This window comes from Argopecten irradians, chromosome 6 (genome assembly GCF_041381155.1).
Source record: "Argopecten irradians isolate NY chromosome 6, Ai_NY, whole genome shotgun sequence".
NCBI classification, from domain to species: domain Eukaryota; kingdom Metazoa; phylum Mollusca; class Bivalvia; order Pectinida; family Pectinidae; genus Argopecten; species Argopecten irradians.
Window position 1 is genome coordinate 28,944,262 of NC_091139.1, and position 20,495 is coordinate 28,964,756.

General features: G+C 34.3%; 2 protein-coding genes across 2 annotated transcripts; both read left to right on the top strand.

Annotated features, from left to right (window-relative positions):
- The first annotated feature begins 2,931 nt into the window (after window positions 1-2,931).
- Window positions 2,932-6,515, top strand: LOC138325551 (actin, cytoplasmic-like). The gene is given in 4 exon segments (XM_069271299.1): window positions 2,932-3,247; window positions 4,044-4,082; window positions 4,330-4,659; window positions 4,661-6,515. Coding segments are annotated over 4 exon segments (1,134 nt in total). The 5' UTR covers window positions 2,932-3,127; the 3' UTR covers window positions 5,306-6,515.
- Window positions 6,516-8,106: 1,591 nt separating this feature from the next.
- Window positions 8,107-16,715, top strand: LOC138325554 (uncharacterized). The gene is made up of 5 exons (XM_069271300.1): window positions 8,107-8,753; window positions 9,815-9,842; window positions 10,827-10,997; window positions 12,778-12,887; window positions 14,705-16,715. The coding sequence occupies exons 1-5, from the start codon at window positions 8,631-8,633 to the stop codon at window positions 14,858-14,860; spliced, it is 588 nt and encodes a 195-aa protein (XP_069127401.1). The 5' UTR covers window positions 8,107-8,630; the 3' UTR covers window positions 14,861-16,715.
- Window positions 16,716-20,495: the final 3,780 nt, after the last annotated feature.

The following is a 20,495-nucleotide window of genomic DNA, read 5'->3' on the forward strand; positions in this document are numbered from 1 at the left end:
GGGAATATTTAATTTTCACTATGTAATCTTAAAAGAGACAAATTCTGAAAATGATGGTCATATAATTATCCATTTGAATATGTTTCTGTAATAAATAAAAATTCACTGCTATGAATTTCAAGAACCAACATAACAAAAAAGAAAATGTGTTGAATGTATTTTATAGTTCAATACACGTAGCCATCATAGACATAAATTGTGGGTAAACAATAAAACAAAACTTGAGGGTTTGAATTTATAATATAAAATTCATTTATAGCTATAACGTGTTTCTCTTCTCTTTTAATCTATGTCGACATGTGTTATTTAAACAATCTTCAACAGTACATTTATTGATCATATAGATTATTATTTTTGGTATCATAATAATGATCGATATTGACCAAAATTCACAAAGAATTGGACATCTGAAACCTAGTAACTATCAGATGTATCAAAATTCTGACATTGTGCATTATATTTGCATGGAAACGAAAGAAAAATAAGATACACATAAATACTAGGGGTTAGCTTAATACATTTAATAACCATGTGCTGGTATCCGCACAACTTTTGAACGTGAGCAAAATCAATTGACCGTTCATGATACCAATGTAAGGTATTGTGTTGGACTCTGGTGATGGTGTGACCCACTGTGTACCTATTTATGAGGGTTACGCCCTTCCTCACGCCATCCGTAGGTTAGATCTAGCCGGACGTGATCTCACAGACTCCCTCATGAAAATCCTCACACAGCGTGGTTACTATTTCACAACCAAATCTGAAAGAGAAATCGTTAGAGAAATTAAAGAAAAATTATGTTATGTAGCTCTTGATTTTGAACAGGAAATGCAGACTGCTGCTTCCTCTTTATCCCTAAACAATAGCTATGAACTTCCTGACGGCCAGGTCATCGACATTGGTAACGAAATATTCAGGTGTCTCTGTTCCAACTTTCATTCTTGGGAATGCTGGTGTTCACGAGACCATATACAACAGTATCATGAAATGTGATGTCGACATTCTTAAAGACTTTTACGCAAACACAGTTCTGTCCGGTGGTATCACTATGCACCCTGGTATTGCTGGTCGTATGAAGAAAGAAATTAACGCTCTTGCTCCACCAACTATGAAAATTAAGATCATTACTCCCCCGGAGAGGAAATTCTTATAGTTAACCTGGTTAGGAGGTTCAACATTAGCTTTTCCAGCCACCTTCCAACAAATTTGGATCAGCAAACAGGAATATGATGAGTCAGGACCTTCTATGGTACACAGGAAATGTTTTAAACGTTATAAAATAAGAAGCTACATCAGCTACAAATAAACGTTAGAGCGGTGACACATAGGTTTCCACCGACGTCACAAACGTTAGCGCGTTGACTCGTAGGTTTCCTACGACGTCACGAACGATAAAGCGGTGACACATCCTCAATATGGATACGGAAAATTACAGAGATATCTATAAATCAAGCAAGTAAATTGACAAAAATTGCTACTCTACTCCAAATATAAATGCATTTTGAAAATATGTTTTTAAGTATTAAAGTCAAAATCATATTCTATCAAGGAAGATTTTTTATTTTTTTTTTAAATAGTGCACAAATTAGAGACTATGTTATTCATCATACGGGTTGAAAAGTACCAAAGGACTATGAGGTAGTCGTTTAAGTAAATAAAAAACCGTTATTGCTGTCTTATCATGACCGCATAATTTATTCAGTATTTGTTTACTACGTAGGTCTTAGATTCCACACCACCAAACAGTAACTAAACACTTATCAGTATGGTTCAGACAAGCTGTCAGTGTTTACCTTATTTTATTACATTAGGGAGACTAACAACATTGCTTATCAGTAAAGGGTTGAAACACACAATAATAACCGACCAGGAATTACGTGCATTATCACACATATCACAGGAAAAAGCTCAAGAGAAGTACGCTAAAAATGATTTTTATCATGTTGTATGTTACTTTATAATACTTATTGCATACTTACTATAATGTGCTAAAGGGTAGTTTTCATATGATAAATATGGCGCTTTACAAATCTTATGTATTAACATTATCTATGTTTTATCATATCTTTACATCTTTATATGCATAAAGTCATAATAACGGTAATTAGGAAATAACGAATAGGATTTAGTTAATTATAATTACGATTAAAAGCTAGGACGTAATTTACTGATATTCCAGTCGTAATTAAGATAATTCGAATTAGATCTAGCAATTACACGGCAGATGAGGCACTAACCATAACAATCATGCTTCTTAATATTATTGATAACTATCTGAATAACTGACTTTGCCAAAGATTGTATAAAATTGAAAAAATAATAAATCACATTAAACAGAGTTAATGTGTAAGACCTCGTTTAAACCAGTGATTTCTTGTATGCTTATACAGTGTAACTTATTTAGTAACCACCATTTTGCTGACATGATAAAAAATGACGCGACATCGATGTGTATGCCTTTTAAAAGGATCCATCGCTCCTATTACATGTTATACACAATAGTTAACATAATGGCATGGTTATGTACATTTTTCCATATTTTGCCAAAATTTAGAAACAATACAGCAATCTACGAGTCAATATTGATATCTAAGGTCAGGACGGATGCACATTTTTTAGTAACTAAGTTGTGTTCAACTACACTTAAGAAGTGATATATAGGCATTAAAATCACTATTTTAAACAGTGTCTTAAAACTTAATAGACAATAATTTTAGCATTGAAATACCAAAATGACCATCAATGTGCATGGAATGCATAATGATATCCTGATGGATTTTATCTGTGAAAAGATACTAAACAAATTATAATGATAGAGACCATTTATGAAAAAAATGTTATCATTTGTGATCGATGAATGGAGAGTTATATTCAATGATAATTTAGTATTTTAAAATATATTTTTATATAAAGGTATGACCAATCAATTGAAGCATTTCTCAATTTCTACTACACTCGACGATTCGTTCATTGTGTTTGTGTGTGTGATAAGCCGACACAAAGAGCCCCATCAAATCCATGACGTAATAATCTTAGCAGGTAGGCACTAGAAAGGTATAACCGTTATATGTGATCTAAATTTAGTTCATTTGGTTTCTACGGACGCCAAAAATTTGAAGGATTAAAAATGTGTGATGATGCAGACGTTTTGGTTTTGGACAATGGATCCGGGACATGTAGAGCTGGATTTGCTGGAGATGATGCTCCACGTGTTATTTTTCCCTCCATAGTCGCAAGTCTCAAAAAGGTAATACTATGAGGGGGGGCTTACCTTTTAATATTTTAAAGATATCTTATGATTCTTAATGAACGAAAACGTGTTGAATGTAATGGTTTACTATCATATTTATTACCAGACAGGGTTATTACATGAAATTCCACATAATAGGAAGTGCTGAAACTCCCGTAAAATCACATATGGAAAATAGACTTTCATCTGTGATTGTCCGTATCTAAGGATGAGCATACGTAATATCATTTCTCTTCTTCTGTAAAGGTAACCCAAAAATTATATACGAGAAAGAAGTTCAATGCAGAACATTTTAGCATCTCCTAGATGTTTATGATTAAAAACAAATTCAGTAGATTAAAAAATGTCATTTTTATCTAGTGTAAAGGGACAGTACAGTCTAAGAGAACATAAAAATCTGCACATATATCGGAAACAAACCATTATTAGGTAAATTGCTTGCCTAAAAATCATTTTATCAACTCCTCATTGGTTATGTATTTCATTTGTTTAACGTACGTGACATTGGCTCGGGTTTTGGTATAGCATACAAATGTACATATTATGCCTTCTTAGTCGTTATGCTATACCATTTGGATTTTCAATGGTATCATAACAATATACTTATACAACATTTTGCTTCTTGTTTATGGAATAGAATTAGCCTGACTGAATTGTCCTTTACGCATTTGTTGTTTTGACGGATTTTGTGTGTGATGAAACTGATTGTAAAAATGTTAAAATATAATGCTTGAGAAGAAAAGTTTGTGAATGAAATATCAAGATGAATCATTATAATTTTTTTTAATAACAGGCAGCACGTGCTCTTATGCCCCCTGGGAAATACGGACAGGTAAAACTGGCCTACGGCATCTTTCCTCTCATTTTCTAATGCATACATTGTATATGTGTCATAGTTTCCATATATACTCACGAATCAGGAACAATTTTTTTGCGTTATTTACCACCAAATATAAGCAACATTTTGACATTTGCAAAACTCACATATGTTCCATATAAAACAGTAATTCTATATAAAAAATAATATAAATGGTAACTTCTTTTAATTGACATTTTAAGAGAGTAATTTGTTTTCATAGGGCTATATCGGTGCTGATATCCTGAGTAAAAGTGGGATCCTAGCATTCAGATATCCCATCGAACACGGAATCGTCACCAACTGGGACGACATGGAAAATATTTGGTATCACACCTTCTACAACGAGCTCCGTGTGGCTCCACAGGAGCACCCTGTCCTCCTTACAGAGGCTCCCCTCAACCCCAAGGCCAACAGGGAAAAGATGACCCAGATCATGTTCGAGACCTTCGACTCTCCCGCCATGTACATTGCCAACCAGGCTGTGCTATCCCTGTACGCCTCAGGTCGTACTACCGGTATTGTGTTGGACTCTGGTGATGTCGTTACCAACTGTGTACGAGGGTTACGAGGGTTACGCCCTTCCTCATGCCATCCTTAGGTTAGATCTAGCCGGACGTGATCTCACAGACTACCTCATGAAAATCCTAACAGTACGTGGTTATTCTTTCACAACCACAGCCGAGAGAGAAATCGTTAGAGACATCAAAGAAAAATTATGTTATGTTGCTCTTGGCTTTGAACAGGAAATGTCAACCGCTGCTTCGTCTTCATCCCTTGAGAAGAGCTACGAACTTCCCGACGGTCAGGTCATCACCATTGGTAACGAAAGGTTCCGGTGTCCCGAGGCTCTGTTCCTACCTTCATTTGTTGAAAAAAGCTGTGATAGTGTTCACAAGATCACATACAACAGCATCATGAAATGTAATGTCGACATTCGTAAAGACTTGTACGCAAATATGGTTCTGTCTGGAGGTACCACTATGTACCCCGGTATTGTTGATCGTATGCAGAAAGAAATCACCAATCTTGCTCCACAAACTATGAAAATAAAGATCATTGCTCCCCCGGAGAGGAAATTCTTAACCTGGTTAGGAGGCTCAGCATTTGCTTCTCTAACCACATTCCAACAGATGTGTATGAGTAAACAGGAATATGACGAGTCAGGACCTTCTATTGTACACTTCAAATGTTTTTAAATCAAAATCTACACCAGCTTCAGCTCATTACAGTTTGTAATTGGTTATTGGTAGTCAGTGGCATGCATTTTTCATGTACATCACCAGTTGCTAACATATTGTATGGATCTGATCTTAAAATGATCTTACATTTTATCGTCGCATTTGAAGAACATTTAAAAGATTTATTAGGCGGTAAAGACTAATACAAAGTTGACGATATGCCAATGTATGACATTTATATACAACTCATAGTCGATAGTACCGTCGCGAACATTTGACTTGTGAATTATTGAGATATTGTTAAATCATATTTTTCTATTATGGCCTGGTTGAGAGGGCACTATTACCTCATAGTATTGTCGAGGGATGTAGAGACAATACTATGAGGTAATATGCCTTCTCAATCAGGCCATATTGGGTTTAATTCATCACCCTCACATTACCTGTGTTCATGTCATCGTAACAGAAGCATGTCAAGCGACATCTTTATTTCCACAACACATTGTTACATTAAAAGTACAAAATATGAATTGTCGCAGAAATCTGTGTTTCTACAAAACGGGATTCAGCTTCATGAAGATAAAAAGTAGATCAATATAGAAAATATGTGAACTGTCTTTGTAGAAAAGCAACATTTGCTTCCATCCCCGAACACATCAGCCTGTCCGCCATCTTGGCGTATTGGTCGAAGCGCTACGTTATAATGACGTCATGTTATGGTGACGTCACAATACATTCACGTTCAATTTCGCGCAACTTCAATAGTGCCCGCTTGCCCGGGCACTATTGCAATGGTATCCATGTGTGTAGCCATTTAGAATCCAGTATTCTGTTATGTGTTGAACTAAATCACAATTATTTCATATATTTTATTCAATGCCCGAACTCATCTTATACAGATATAAAACAAGGAAACTTTGTAGGAGACTTCTGAATGATACAGGACATGGTGCTTATTATGGCAGTCCACATTTAAGTTTGCATTTACCCCATATATTTACAGTGTTCTAATATTACTGGTTGTTATTTCGCTCAAGGGGGTTTATCATTCTTCTGTTACCGTGTACATCGACAGCAAAAAAACGTTTAATCAATAAAACTTACTTGTGCTTGCGATGATAATTCTAGGGACATTGCATTGTTACTCCAGGAAGTGTAAAGAATACCTAAGATGTGTATGTTACATAATAAGATTCATTGTCAAATCTGTGGTTTTAGATAATACGTAATAACATTTTTTTCAATTGATAAATCTGTAATTTATATAGAAACGGTATAATCTGTGTATTTTTCATATTTTTATAAGATGTTTTCAACTTAAATTGTAAGCTTTCAAAACAAAAACAATCTCTATTCAAAAGAAAATTACATTAAAACAGATAAACAGATCGAAACCTACATAATGTTTTGAAATAAAACATATTGTACTCTTTGCCTTACCTAAAATATTTTGCCTGTAATGATTCAGCAACTAACTAACTCTGAGATGTGAAAACCTTTCCAGGAAAATCGAATGATACAACTATCAGTCGTCATCTTAATAGATTTGTCCGTATAAACCAAATAGTAGACCTGTAATGCAAGTCTATGAGCAGGCAGAATTAGAACCAAGTGCACCATAAGGGTAAGCGTCTTTTCATCATCGATAAGGTCAGAGTTATGTTTATTTCTGTTTTACGACCGCGTGCTGGTTGTTTTTCTTATCTATGTGTGGAAAAACAAACACAATGTTTTAGGAAACCGAGCAACAGGGAAATCAATGCTTCGTATCGTCTCAAAAGATTAAAATTCTACATAAAAAAATCAATAAAATTATATTTTTATGGAGTGCAATATACAGTACCGATTTGAACGTCTTTGAAGGTTTAGTTCTTCAGGAAAATGTGTATATTTTCTTTTGTGCGTTTTTTTTTCGCCGTGCTGGTTGGTGGGTGTCAGAAAATTAAAAGAAGTCTGGGATTGATTACAATCTAAAAATGAATCATAAATTACCCTGGTATGACCCTTTATCCCTAGGGACATTATAATGAAATCATTTACTACCAGAAATACCGAACTGGTATTGAAAAAGAGTCCCCTATTGTAGGGATAAGTATCGCTTGTATTTATACCTCCTCTACCTGTGCACGGCAGACTGTTCATCAGACAATCCATTGACGACATTGACATGTTTTCAAATATGTCTGATCGGAGAAGGAGTATTTTTGCAGTTATAATCTGCATTGACAATACGATAGGTTTAAATCTTGTACTCGCGATAACAAATCCAAGCCACACATAAAACATTGACCTTAGATATCTACATACAACGATACATATTGTAACTATGAATGTTTTTCTATATGATATCTATTACAATATTTAGCGATATGTATATAGTAGTTCGAATCCCATGTGGGGCAGTTGCCAGGTACTGACCCCTGGTCGGTAATTTTTCTCCGGATTTTTGTACGATTTTAACACAGTCTTTTTCATACAATCAGTTTATCCTAATAGAATTACGAATATTACAATGATCCCCAGTACATATTTATTGATTTTACCATATAGATATGAGAATGTAAAATGATATTGGTATTGCTGCAGAGCTGGGAAAGTCATAAGTTTTCTGCTAATACTACACTTATCGTCACCCTCTGAATTATTTGAATAATTACTTAAATTAACAAATTAATTAAATGTTGATTTTAATAAGATGGGTCGTCTTATGTAACCGTCGTCCTAACTACTGTGCGTACTGTGCCATTTTTACTGTTTTAAGAGACATTTACTTTTTGGTTTAAAAAGGTAGTGGTTCTCTAAGGCTTGAAGACTTAATATAGTTTACTGTGTGATTCCAATCGACATTTAATCCTAAATGTAACCAATAAAACCATTTACAATATAAATCATCTTCCTAAAATATGACTAAAATTCAACAAGGAAGTATGAAACTTGTATTTATCCTAGGTATAAGGTAAACTCTGTACCCAGTCTGATTATAATCACTCCGTTTTATAAAGGATCTGATAACGTCCCCAACCTTTACACCACATGTACTTCGGATCAAAGACATTTTTACATTTTCTACACCAGCTACATCAATATTTCGTCCCAGTATACTTATAACTTTAGCTTTGTTGTACTCTTTGGGCGACAGGACTACGCATATGAAAATAACAACTTTTCCACACTATTTCGTCTCTTGGAATTTATGTCACCAGAATGTGATTCCTAATGGGATGTTATCAGGTCCTCTATCAAACGAACTGATAATAGGATAATAAAGATCTGTACTTTAATCAGATTGCACCTGCGTCATTATTTGTTCACATCTCGAAGGGTTCACTGTTAAAGGATACTAATGGCGGAAAAATTGTACTTGTGGGATATCAAAATTGACGGAATATATTCGAGTGAAGAACCGGTGCATGCAGTTTTAGACAGAATAAGCAGCAACTTGCGACATTTAAAGTACATGTTCAAGGTAAATTTGCAATGAAATTATACTATTAAATCTAGTTTTTATCATACATTCATGTTAACAAATCTTGCGGTTCATCTTGAATACATCATTGATTTTTGCGTTTCATCATACCATATATAAATATGAATATAAAAATGAAGGATAATACTGTAATATTCAACCAGAGAGTCACAAAATGTAGTATATTACTATACTACATTAAAAGAGTATTTTTCTCTCCTACCTCGAAATTGTTATTACATTTTTGAAATCTGCATCAACATTTATGTCAATTTTCTATAGGTATAATTGTATAATCTTAATGTAAAATCTACTGTTTGCTTCTTTTACAATAAATCCAGTGTGTTTTATAGAAATAAAATCAAATTTTATCGAGATAACAGAACTTTTGTGTTGACGCAATGAGGCTGTAATTGTATTGGTGTAAATTAATACATCCTTATCCGACAACAATGAATTGTTTAACCAGTATTACATCCGTAGGTACATGTATGCAACAATGTCCAGGTAAGGCAAGTGCTAAATCGCATGTCTATAATATCTATCGCTGCTTATATTTTAGGTGCCCTTAACATAACTTCAGTTGATAAATAGTGTATGCATAATTATCAATCTACATATATATACGTTCATGAGTATTGCTGTTATGTAGTGCAAAATATACCACAAAAATGTAAAAGTCCACAAGTTTGAATATATTTCTGCCAGCAAATGATTATGTCATTGATATGTTTACTACTGTTCTAAGGTACTCCAAGCGTTTATTTGACCTGATTTGACTTTACAAAAGCATACACACTGAGTTCAATAAACTTAATTTATATATTTGCGTGATTAATGAACAACTGCCATTTGCATGACAGGACTCGGTTTCAATGTTTTTATCAAATCAAATCCGGTCAAATAAACGCTAGCAATGCCTGTCATAGACAGTAGTAAACATAAAAGCATGGTAATTGCTGACAGAAATATGTTGGAACCATTTTTAATATAAATGTAACATATATATAAGCCGTTTTAATAACGATAAAATAATGTCTATTCGTGTTTCTACTAAACAGGTAGTAGGGGAGTACCGACTTGTTGCAGGTAAGTTAAACATTTTTCCTACCAATATCCGTCGTGATATTCAAACTCTCTTGCCATGGTATAAACGTGTGCACGTGCTGAATGTTGGTTGAAAATATTATATTCCATTACCTTCCAGTATTTTGGTTGGTCGAGATTATAAACTTTGACCCGAACTACTTCTTCCCCATTGTTACGTTACAAATTGTTACCGTCATAAATAATCGAATGACATCATGCTGCCGTACGCCGGCCGCTTCTTACAGAACACACCGCTGATGAAACCGGATGATTCACGGCGTCGGAATCTTTTTATGTTTCCCATTCTTAGCATAAACTTCTGACTCAAAAATCATATTCGTCTTGAAGTTAATGTTATGTGAAGTGTTAGTTTGGAATAATTAACTGGATTATGTCCCTTGGATTATACCCCTTTGATTTTCGTATTGGTAAGGTGAGTTTATATGAGATTGTGCTGTGTGGGGTCAGTTCGTAGTCATCGATAATTGTAAATAGTCAGGGTGTCGGGTTCTGATCTGGGCTTAGTTACAATAGTTTGGGGATTATTTGGCAAGAAACACATGTCACATTACCGTAAACGTGCCCGCATGTATTTTGACAACGATTAGTTTCTTGTTCAAGTACCTATCACAAGAACACATGAACAATATATGTAGAAGAAATTCTATATAAAGACAGTGAAAATCCAAATTGCAAGAGAATAGAAATAATCTTTTCAAGATATCTGCGTTTGAAATAATGGGAATTTTTATTTATATTTCCATTGATACTATCGCATTAGTATTTTTTTAGAGGTTTGAATATATATATATCAGATTTTGCAACCTTACATCACACATTGCAATCAAAACACCTTTAAAAGAAGGGACTTTACTTAACCAGATTATTAACTGCTGATTTACTAATAAACTTGCTAGATACATTGTGATGGCATAATATCATTTTACAAAGACATTTCTTTACCATGCCTTTTATTTGTTTTAGTGATTGAGGTGACGTCTGGAAGAGACGCTTATTTTGAGCACGAATTATCAAAATTAGCGAGGGAAAATATAAGCGACATAAAGTGTACACCTCTTACAGCCGTGGGATATCCCGGTAGAGGACCCATCAAGAATATCATTTACTGGAATGAAATGACAATCAACCATGAACGTATGTTTCTATAAACAGAGTTCTAAAACATTTGTACTCCTGTTTAAAAAAGTCAGGTTTCCTCTGAATATTCAAATTCCATCATGTTCTGTTACCATGTGGTTGTTATGTGACCTTGCGGTGGGTTGTGCAGGTTTTTTATAGACTAATTGGGATCTTTTTTTTTCATTATTTGTTAAAGTTTACTTCTAGCATGTTTTAATTGCTCATCACATTGCAGCTGTTTTAAGATGGATCACCAAACTAGTATACTCGATACTTCAGGATTTACTTACACTGTGGTTATATCATCCATGGAATATGCTAACGGTAACCTGAAGGCATCAAACGAGACCGGCAATCAGATCCTTTAATGTACCTTATTGTTATAAAATATTCGTTTCGTGCCTCCACGATACTTTGGCGTTAGGTTTTAACTAAACAACGTATATAAGATGCATCATATTTATTATCTGACGTAACAATATCCATTTTCACAACACTTATAATGAATTGATTAACAGTACACTGCGGTTGGCTGTGTAGCTTTGAAGTTAGGCGTCGCTCTTTGCTTCAAAGAAAGACTATAGGATTATAATTATAAATTATAAATTGTTTTTTCCTCTTCTGAAATGATTTCATATTTACTATGAGATAGTCCAGGGATGATTATGACGTCACTGAGAGTAACCCCTGGAGCAGCGAGAATGACAAACTAGGAACTTCTTTTACTGCATACTTCTAACCTCTCACAAAGGAAAAGTGTAGCCAATAAATGTCTTGCTACCACAGTTGAGTCCACAATAACCCCCTTTCATGGCCAATCAGGATTACTTGACAATGAATGGGGCTGGTTCCCCCATTCATGGCCAATCAGGATTATCAAATGGCCTTGAAAGGAGCTGGACATGTGTGCAGTGGACCATGGTAACAAATGTTGTAAGAGAGGGGAGATAATCATTACTCATATTGTTCCTCACCTTGTTCTAATGATTAAATTAATCAATAGACCAACTAACCGATGCTGACAAGATTTTTAAAAATACAATGCAATAAGAAAATCACATTTATTTAAATATACATCAAAAAGCTTCATTAATTATTATTTCAATTAACTCAAGTATTATATGATAGCGACTCTGTATTGTAAGGAAGTTTTAACTCTTCAGAAACCTCAATATATACATATATATACATCTGTATATGCATTTTATCATTGACAATTAAAAGCACAGATGAAATTGATTTTATATAAAATGTACTTACATTTCAAGTTTCCGACGATTTCATTTTTCATTTACTTATTTTTCTTGCAATTGTTGAACAGAGCTTAATAATAATCCAATTGTTTCATACTGTACATATCCCCTAAAAATATTTTGATGCAGCATTTCGCAGAATCAAAGTTTTTATCGCTACACATGGCAAATCTCCTTGTGCTCCTTACGATGGATAATGACAAACTGGTGTATTAACATTCAACAAAGAACCCCTAATACTGAAAAGTACTCACAAGCATAATAGGTACAGGTAAATCAAAACAGAGAACAATGGTTAGGTTGGGGTATAGGGATGGAAAGGTGTGTATTTTTCAATCAACCTGTCTTTTTGTTCGAGGTTAAGAGACATGCAGTAAGTCAGTTATTGCATGCTTTTTCGTCACTCGGGACTTATTCCTAGAAAGCCATGCAATAATACTTAGTATGTAGATTTAGGATTTCTTGTCAGATAATTGTCAGATTATTGCATACTTTAAAATGTATTGCTGTTCATGGTAGTCTTTTTCTTCTATTCCACTAAGGTCTTCCTTTGAGCAACTTGAGCAACGAGTTGGATAGAGCTAGAGCACAACATACAGTTTTCAACGACGACGTGATTGTTGAATTCTTTAAACACAAGAATTGTCGAAAAGTAAGTTTTAACACCGTAAAATGACATATATGTTCATATAGCGTTTTAATCTCTCAAAAACTAACAAAAATTAATACGTCATAGACGTTATAGATAAAACCTTTCTGTTTCATGAGATAGGTAGATAAGTTGATGCATTCTCAACTGAAAAAAACAAGATACATACTTTAATCAAATTATTTTGAACAAATTTTAATCAAACAGATATAAATGTTAATTATGCTCTATTAACTACCTCCCTTATATATGTATTTGCCATACATATGGTATCATAGGATATTTTATTAAAAATTGATAATCAGTTTTATTGCTATCAACACGATGATTAATTATGAGCTTTTCATTTCACTATCGTCTATTTATCGAAACATGGAAGAACGAAATTCAGACTGTTATTAAAGGCAAATGGGTCTCAAAAAGATGATCTCTAGATCTCTATAAAGCCATTATTCAAAATGAAACGAACTATACTAACCAAAAAAATGGTGGAAATATTTGATTATGACCCGAATTCATGAAAAAAATGTAATATATAATGTTCGTATTTCGGTCACTAACATTACTAAAGATTACATTTATTTATAGAAATTTAATAGCGATTGGAAAACAACGGATAAAACTAGTAAATCTTGCATAGACCTTGACTTTTAACCATATTCATTTAATGTACCATATATATATATATATATATATATGTGTGTGTGTGTGTGTGTGTGTGTGTGTGTGTGTGTGTGTGTGTGTGTGTGTGTGTGTGTGTGTGTGTGTGTGTGTGTGTGTGTGTGTGTTTTAAACAATATTAGCTTTTATATTTCTATACATGACATTGAATAATATATATAATTTAGCACAACGGGAGTGGGACGACTGGTTCTCCCGTTGTCAGTATAATGTGACCGGTGGGGTTTGTTGCTTGGTGTCTTCTTCGGCATGCTTCAGTGATATAGGACTATAAAAAGTTCCACTATACAAGAAGACACAACACGAATATACCAAAGTCTCCCAAAACACGCACCTCGCACACATACACACAGCACACCGCATACAAGTGCATTCTGTCCTCCTAATCATACTCCCTTCTTCCATTGTCCTTATATATTTATTTTCACAAGATTCCCTACACCAAATTATTTGATCCCTTTCACTTCACATTCACGAATGTATGCTTCAGTGAGAAAAATTACACAATAGATAGTAGAATAGCGTAATTAAGACAAAAAAACGAAAATTCCATGGATATAATAATATTGTTACACATCCTGTGGAAATCGTATGTGTGATGTTTCATGACTAGTAAGATGTGTCACCTTCATCAAACATATATGACGAGATAATATACAAAGAGTAGCGAGATCAAGTCATTTCGAACCATACTAGTGCTTTAATATTATATTGTATATTCAGTAGTACCGAAATCGACATCGAACTTGTACACTTTTACATTTTAGCGTACTTATGCTATCTGGTCTGAACACATCGCACTAGTCATGGAAATGTCATTCGTACCTGTATAGCTGCCATTGGTTATGTAACAATATCATCATAAAAACCATATTTTCCAATCTGAAATAAAAGGTCTAACAACATGCACGCACTATACATTTTCCTTGTTACAGGAAATGCAAACACTGTTACCAAAAAGGCACTAAAAGTTGTAGACAGTTTAAACAATAATACAAACACTGTTGATAGAGACTCATCGGGATAATCAAGGCTTGCAGAATAAATGAACTGTTTTTGATTTTTGATTACATATTCAATAATTTTGAAATTGGAAATGTCACAAGCAAAACCTTTAACTGGTTTTTTTCATATTTCAGCTGACTACTTTTATAAGTGCAGACCATGCTGAAGATGCTGAAGATGCGTTCCAAAGTCTTTCGATTATCCAACAATATGGACATAACATCCGCAATGTTTGCAAAGAAGTACAACTGCTAAACAAATATCTAATTGCGACACAGCGATTCCAATGATTCCCTTAATAACCTATTAACAAAGATGTCGTTATTAACAACAGGAACTAAATTGGAATTTTATTTTTAAGTACAAATAAAAAAAGAGATTTTATCGGGTTCAATTTGATCTGTATTTCATTTCAAATGGATATCAAGCTATCTTTGTGTGAAATTAACCTTGATTATAGGTCAGTTTCACATCGGTTTCATTTGAAGCTTTCCATATGTGAATTATTGCTTGTGCATAGAAAAATTATAGCCGTTTCAGCGCATAAGTTATGCGATTATGTGACAGAGACTATGTAATGCATATTGATTTCCATAAACCTTCAGCACAGCGTTCGTGCTTGTGTTAATATTATGATAATTTTTTGTACCCATCCTCGATATTTCAGGGGTTGCTTTCACTATCATCATATCCAGCCAGGGACTAGTTCATAGCAAATCATATGACAGGTAGTTTGGTATATGGCTATACATCAAAAGAATCGAACAAAGGTACAGAGCATGCCTTTGAAGTTAAGCATCATTCTTTTTATTTTTCAATGGAAGTCTCTGTAGACCTGACCTGTAATTGGTGATGTTTTTGTCCTCCCTTTTTACTATGACAAAGTCCAGAGGTGGGTATAACGACAGTGATAGTAACCCCTAGAATATCACATGATTACAGGATGATTGTTACCTTTCTGAATATCAGAAGAATAATACAGCATCGATTCCTCCATCAGTTTCAAAGCGGATTATGCACGGTTATGCATCGTGAGAGTTATAGAGCTTTTGAATTTGAAATAAATTGAATACAATTTGTTTAAGAAGATCCATATATATAAATCAAATGGAATCGTCTCTCCATTTGAGAAAATAAATTACCAATCACAGGCCAATAAAGATTACAGCGAGTCCAATTTCAAAACCATACGACTAACTACAATGTACTGTTATTCGATTCTTGTGATATACATCTAAGGGCCAAACTACCTGTCTCATTTGTTGTCGCACACAATATCTTCAGTTTTGGCAGGACATAGTCCAGTGGTGGATATAATGACATTGTTAGATTTTTCCAATACTTAAAGTGATGTCTTCTAATGTATTGATCACTCCAATATAAATAAAACTACTACATAGCCTATTAACTTTTCTAGAATAATATCTCTCAATACTAAGATATTGATAATCATACGACAATTCATCAACGACAAAAAAAAGATTATTTTATTTAAATAAAGCTGGAGAGAATAACTATCAACATTGGGCGAAAATATGTAATCAGTGAACTAGAATTACAGAACGATAAGCATTCTTCTGCCATTCGTCGGTTTGACATTTCATAAATCAATCCAAAAAAATGAAATCACTGATTATCTTTCATCTCAAAAGAATACACCGACGAGGATGGGATTCGAACCCACGCGGTCCTAACCACTCAGCCAAAAAGGTGGATAAAGGACTGTGAGAGAGGGGGAAATGGGGGAGAAGGAGGGTGGGAAAAGGAAAAGAGAGAGAGAGAAGTGTGAAATATTTGACGAAATCCTCCAGTTATGTTGTTTGTTGTTCAAAACCTTTCCTTCATCAAATCTACTGCAAAATCTGAAACAAAATGCATTATTGACCATAAAAGTGATAAGGAAATCAAACAAACATTAAGATTTCAACATGTTTTTATTCATCAACATAACTTTATGACAATGATAACAAAAAGGATATATATCCTTCATATAAACATTAACTGATATTAAGTAATGATGTAACATCAACATAGAAGATAGTGGAAATCTCAGATGATTGTCTTGACACACAACATCATTTACACAACCTATACGACATGCTAAGATTGAATGTTTGAAAATTGTTCACTTGGATTGATCTAATAAAATCAATTGTACATGGTGCCACTTGTGACTTATAAGAGATTATTTCACTTCACTTTTTTTTGTTTTGTCATGAATGTGTCATTTACAAGAAAATATGACTTGCAAAATGATAATGATTCATATCATAAATATTCGCTAAGAAATTATAAAAGAAACAATTTAATATAAAAAATAGAACAGACCTAAAAGATTCAAAGAAATAAAATATAAGATGTCAATTGAAAAAAAAGGATTTTAGCTTCACCTTTAAAACATGATGTAAGAACATTGACCTTTGATAAAATTTTCATCCTTGTTTGAGAACAATAGAAATCACCTATGGCAGATGTAAGAGCTAAATTATGCAATTATCTTTTTGTCTATAGTAACAACTGGTAACTGTTTTTTTCATAGTCACTGATAGGTGATTAGAATATGTCAAAAAAATTACCAAAAACTATAGAAACCATCCAAGAACAAACAAAACTAGAACCTGGAACAAAACGTAGGCACAAAATGTATCAAATAGAACAAACATGATATAATGTGAACCTTTTATTAATGTTAAAACAAGACTTCCAACGAGACTGAAAACTAACCAGAGCAGATCCTTAAGAAGTTGAAATTGTTATACACAATTAATAAAATAAGTGTTTGTTGCACAAACATTATCAATTAGCAAAATGCAAGACGCATAGAAGCACATCACCTTTTTAATTGCTCTTGCCATTCCCCAACACTGACACCTATGGATGGACAATACCACTTGCCCTTGGTATGTGTTTGGCCAGTTTGTGATTTTTTTCTTTTCCACAGGCTTTGAAAATGTATCTATACAATGTTTTATGTCTTTTGACAGGAGGCTCTCCTCTTTCAATCCTCTCCTGGACTTATATTGCTGTCTGCCTCTACTGTAATTGTCTTGTGAAATTGGAGGAGACAACTGGCGGAGTTTGTTGGGATGAGAGCTGCCATATAATTGGTGGCCATTGAGAAATTTGTGGTTGGGCTGCAGCTGGCAACATTGCCGGTGGTATGGCTGCAGCTGGCATCATTGCCGGTCGTATGGCTGCAGCTGGCATCATTGCCGGTCGTATGGCTGTGGCTGTTATCCTCTTTCTTTGCCTTTTACTTAACTGGCCTTCCCTATTGCCTGGCTCATTAAATATAAGAATAGTACGACCTGGCTGTCTTTGAGTGGTTGGTTTTGATGTAACTGGTATCTGCCTTTTAGAAACCGACAGAGCTTGTAAATCTGTCCCCTTGAGAAGAGCATCATCTCTGTCGGCTCTTTTTTGCCTCTTTTGCATCCTAAGTAATATAAAGAAAATAATCATGTAATTGCGATGTAATGGCATGCTTGATTAAAGTACCGTTGACCTAAATTCTTCACACTAATTTACTAAACATTAGGAGAGAATTGCTGAAGAATAAATATTCCTTGTCTGTCTGCAAAGCTATCACATTGGCCATATACATTTTTTCAGTAAGTGATTTTTATAGTTGACCTCATATTTGGATATGCTTGACAATTAATATTACATTAAGTGTTCAGATTATTTTGATAAATGACTGACTGGCTCACTTTGGTATTAGAATGTGCTGTGCTGAAAGAGAGTCCTACACAGGCAATATTTCTTCATTTGAATTTCAAGTGAAGAAATATTGCCTGTGTATCAAATAAGCAACTATGAATCAGCCAGTTACAAAACTGTCTCATTTAAAACCCCAGAGCAGCCATATTGAACTTTCTTAAAGTCAAAACAATAACACAACATAGCTCACCTGCTTTTCAGATTCAATAATGCTATTCAACATATTTAAGTATTTAAATTTGGTTTTCCAAAACACAAGAATAGTAATGCTGTAGAAAAGAATTGAATGAAATCCTTGCATTCCTACAGCAAAAGAAGGATTAGAGAAAATTTGCCAATGTTTTCCTTTTTGAGTCCCACCCCTCTGGCCCCCCTAGAGGCCCAGGGCCATAGTTTAAACCAAAAGGTAACTAATTTTATCCAAGCATTCTATAGACTTAATATTTACATATTATTTTTATACAAAAGCTGTTCTCCACAAAATGTTGCTTCATATCAAATTCAAACTAAAACTCCATTCTTACAACAGGAGAATTTGCTATATTTGTGCCCATTTATCTGGCTGTAAGGAACAAATGAATAAATATATTCACCTTTATCCACGAAAATCGTTTCATCTAAATGATAGGAAAATTATTTTTATTATTTACTATTTTTCCCAATTTGGACCCTGCCCCTCTGAACCCAGGGGGTCAGCTTCACCATTCATGCATAATCTGATCCCCTTCCCCTAAGACGGGACAACGGATGGATGCAACGCCATGGCATAAGCTCATCGGCCCTTCAGACCAGGTGAGTTCAAAAAAGACACTAACTACAGTAGCATATACACATATCATAATAATTTCATGATATTGACTCTGATATTTACCATGCATTGGCAGTTGTGTTAAACAATGTGACCAGCACATGATTGGTGTTGTCTTGGATAGCATGGCAATCCTCCAGCAGCTGTTTATCAAACTGTAATGTTTGACAATGGCATGTGATACCTAGAGAGTTTTTCCAGCGGCATAGTTGGGTCTATTCCGCACATACTGGTACATCCTCCACAGACGAATGCAGGTACATTCTGATATCCTGTTGGTATCTGGGCTCTGTTTTGCACGCCCATGTGTCTTGTATAACCTGAATGAAATATAATAATTAATACCAATTTTAAATAGGACTGTAAGCCAATGATTATTTTCGAGAACATGTCAACCATATGTTTCTCCATTATGTTTTCATGATACATGTGACGTGTCAAATTTTAGATACAATGTTAGAAAAATGATAAAATTTGAATAAGATTGTTTAATTGGCCATTAAGAAAATGTACAACATCTGGTGACCTGGTTACAATGGCAATCAAAGTCTTAATAAAGAAATAAGGATTCATGTAATTTTACGCTTAGTCCCAAACATTGCTGTGAAGTTTCATATAAATTGAACAAAAAATTAGAGTTTTGACATAATTTGTCTGCACATAGACTGTCCTATAACCAGCCAAAAGGATTACCCTGTCTAAGAGTAAATTCAATATGTTTGAATACTAAAAGTAAGTTTTGTAGTAAAGCCCATCCCCCTACCCTTAAAACAGAAAAAAAGATAAAAATAAGTGGGACCTCTTGGATTTACTCCATATCTTATTATCAGATTCACTGGGTACATACTTGTGCTAACCGTAATGTAGTCATTATTATTCCTATTCTCTTACTGTGAATTAACCCATTAATAAAGACCATTTGATGTATTCTGAAGAAATTTTACAAGAGTAATGGGGTGGATGAATAGCTATGTAAATGTCCTGTAACACTTTGCGAGTGTAATTCAAATAATTATTTTCAGAGTCGTTCATATATTGCAAAACCTCACCTTGGTCCTTTGGACCTGGTGAATTAATTAATAATCTAACAGTACGTTTACCTCTCAGATGCGTGTACACCAGGAGAAGAACCACTACGTTTCCTTGATGCTCTCCAAGGACCTGGTAGGACTTTCTTCTTTGACTTCCTGGCATACTTGGTTGGACTTTTGTCGATCTGATGCAAACCAGCGTGCATCCTGACAATCTGGTTCGACTCTGACATTGTTAATGATGTTGCTATAGTGTCCAGTTGATCAACCAAGTATGCCGAAAGATTGGCAACTTTCTCCCAACCATGGAAACTATGGGCATCATGACGAGTATTCTAGTGACAAAAACACAGCCACTTAAAATAA

What these genes read in the sequence shown, in the direction of transcription:
- LOC138325554 (XM_069271300.1), top strand. Translation starts at nt 8,631, where the DNA reads ATGGCGGAAAAATTGTACTTGTGGGATATCAAAATTGACGGAATATAT. An exon ending in AATGACAATCAACCATGAAC is followed by an intron (nt 10,998 to 12,777) that starts GTATGTTTCTAT and finishes TATTCCACTAAG; the next exon opens with GTCTTCCTTTGAGCAACTTG. An exon ending in AACACAAGAATTGTCGAAAA is followed by an intron (nt 12,888 to 14,704) that starts GTAAGTTTTAAC and finishes TTCATATTTCAG; the next exon opens with CTGACTACTTTTATAAGTGC.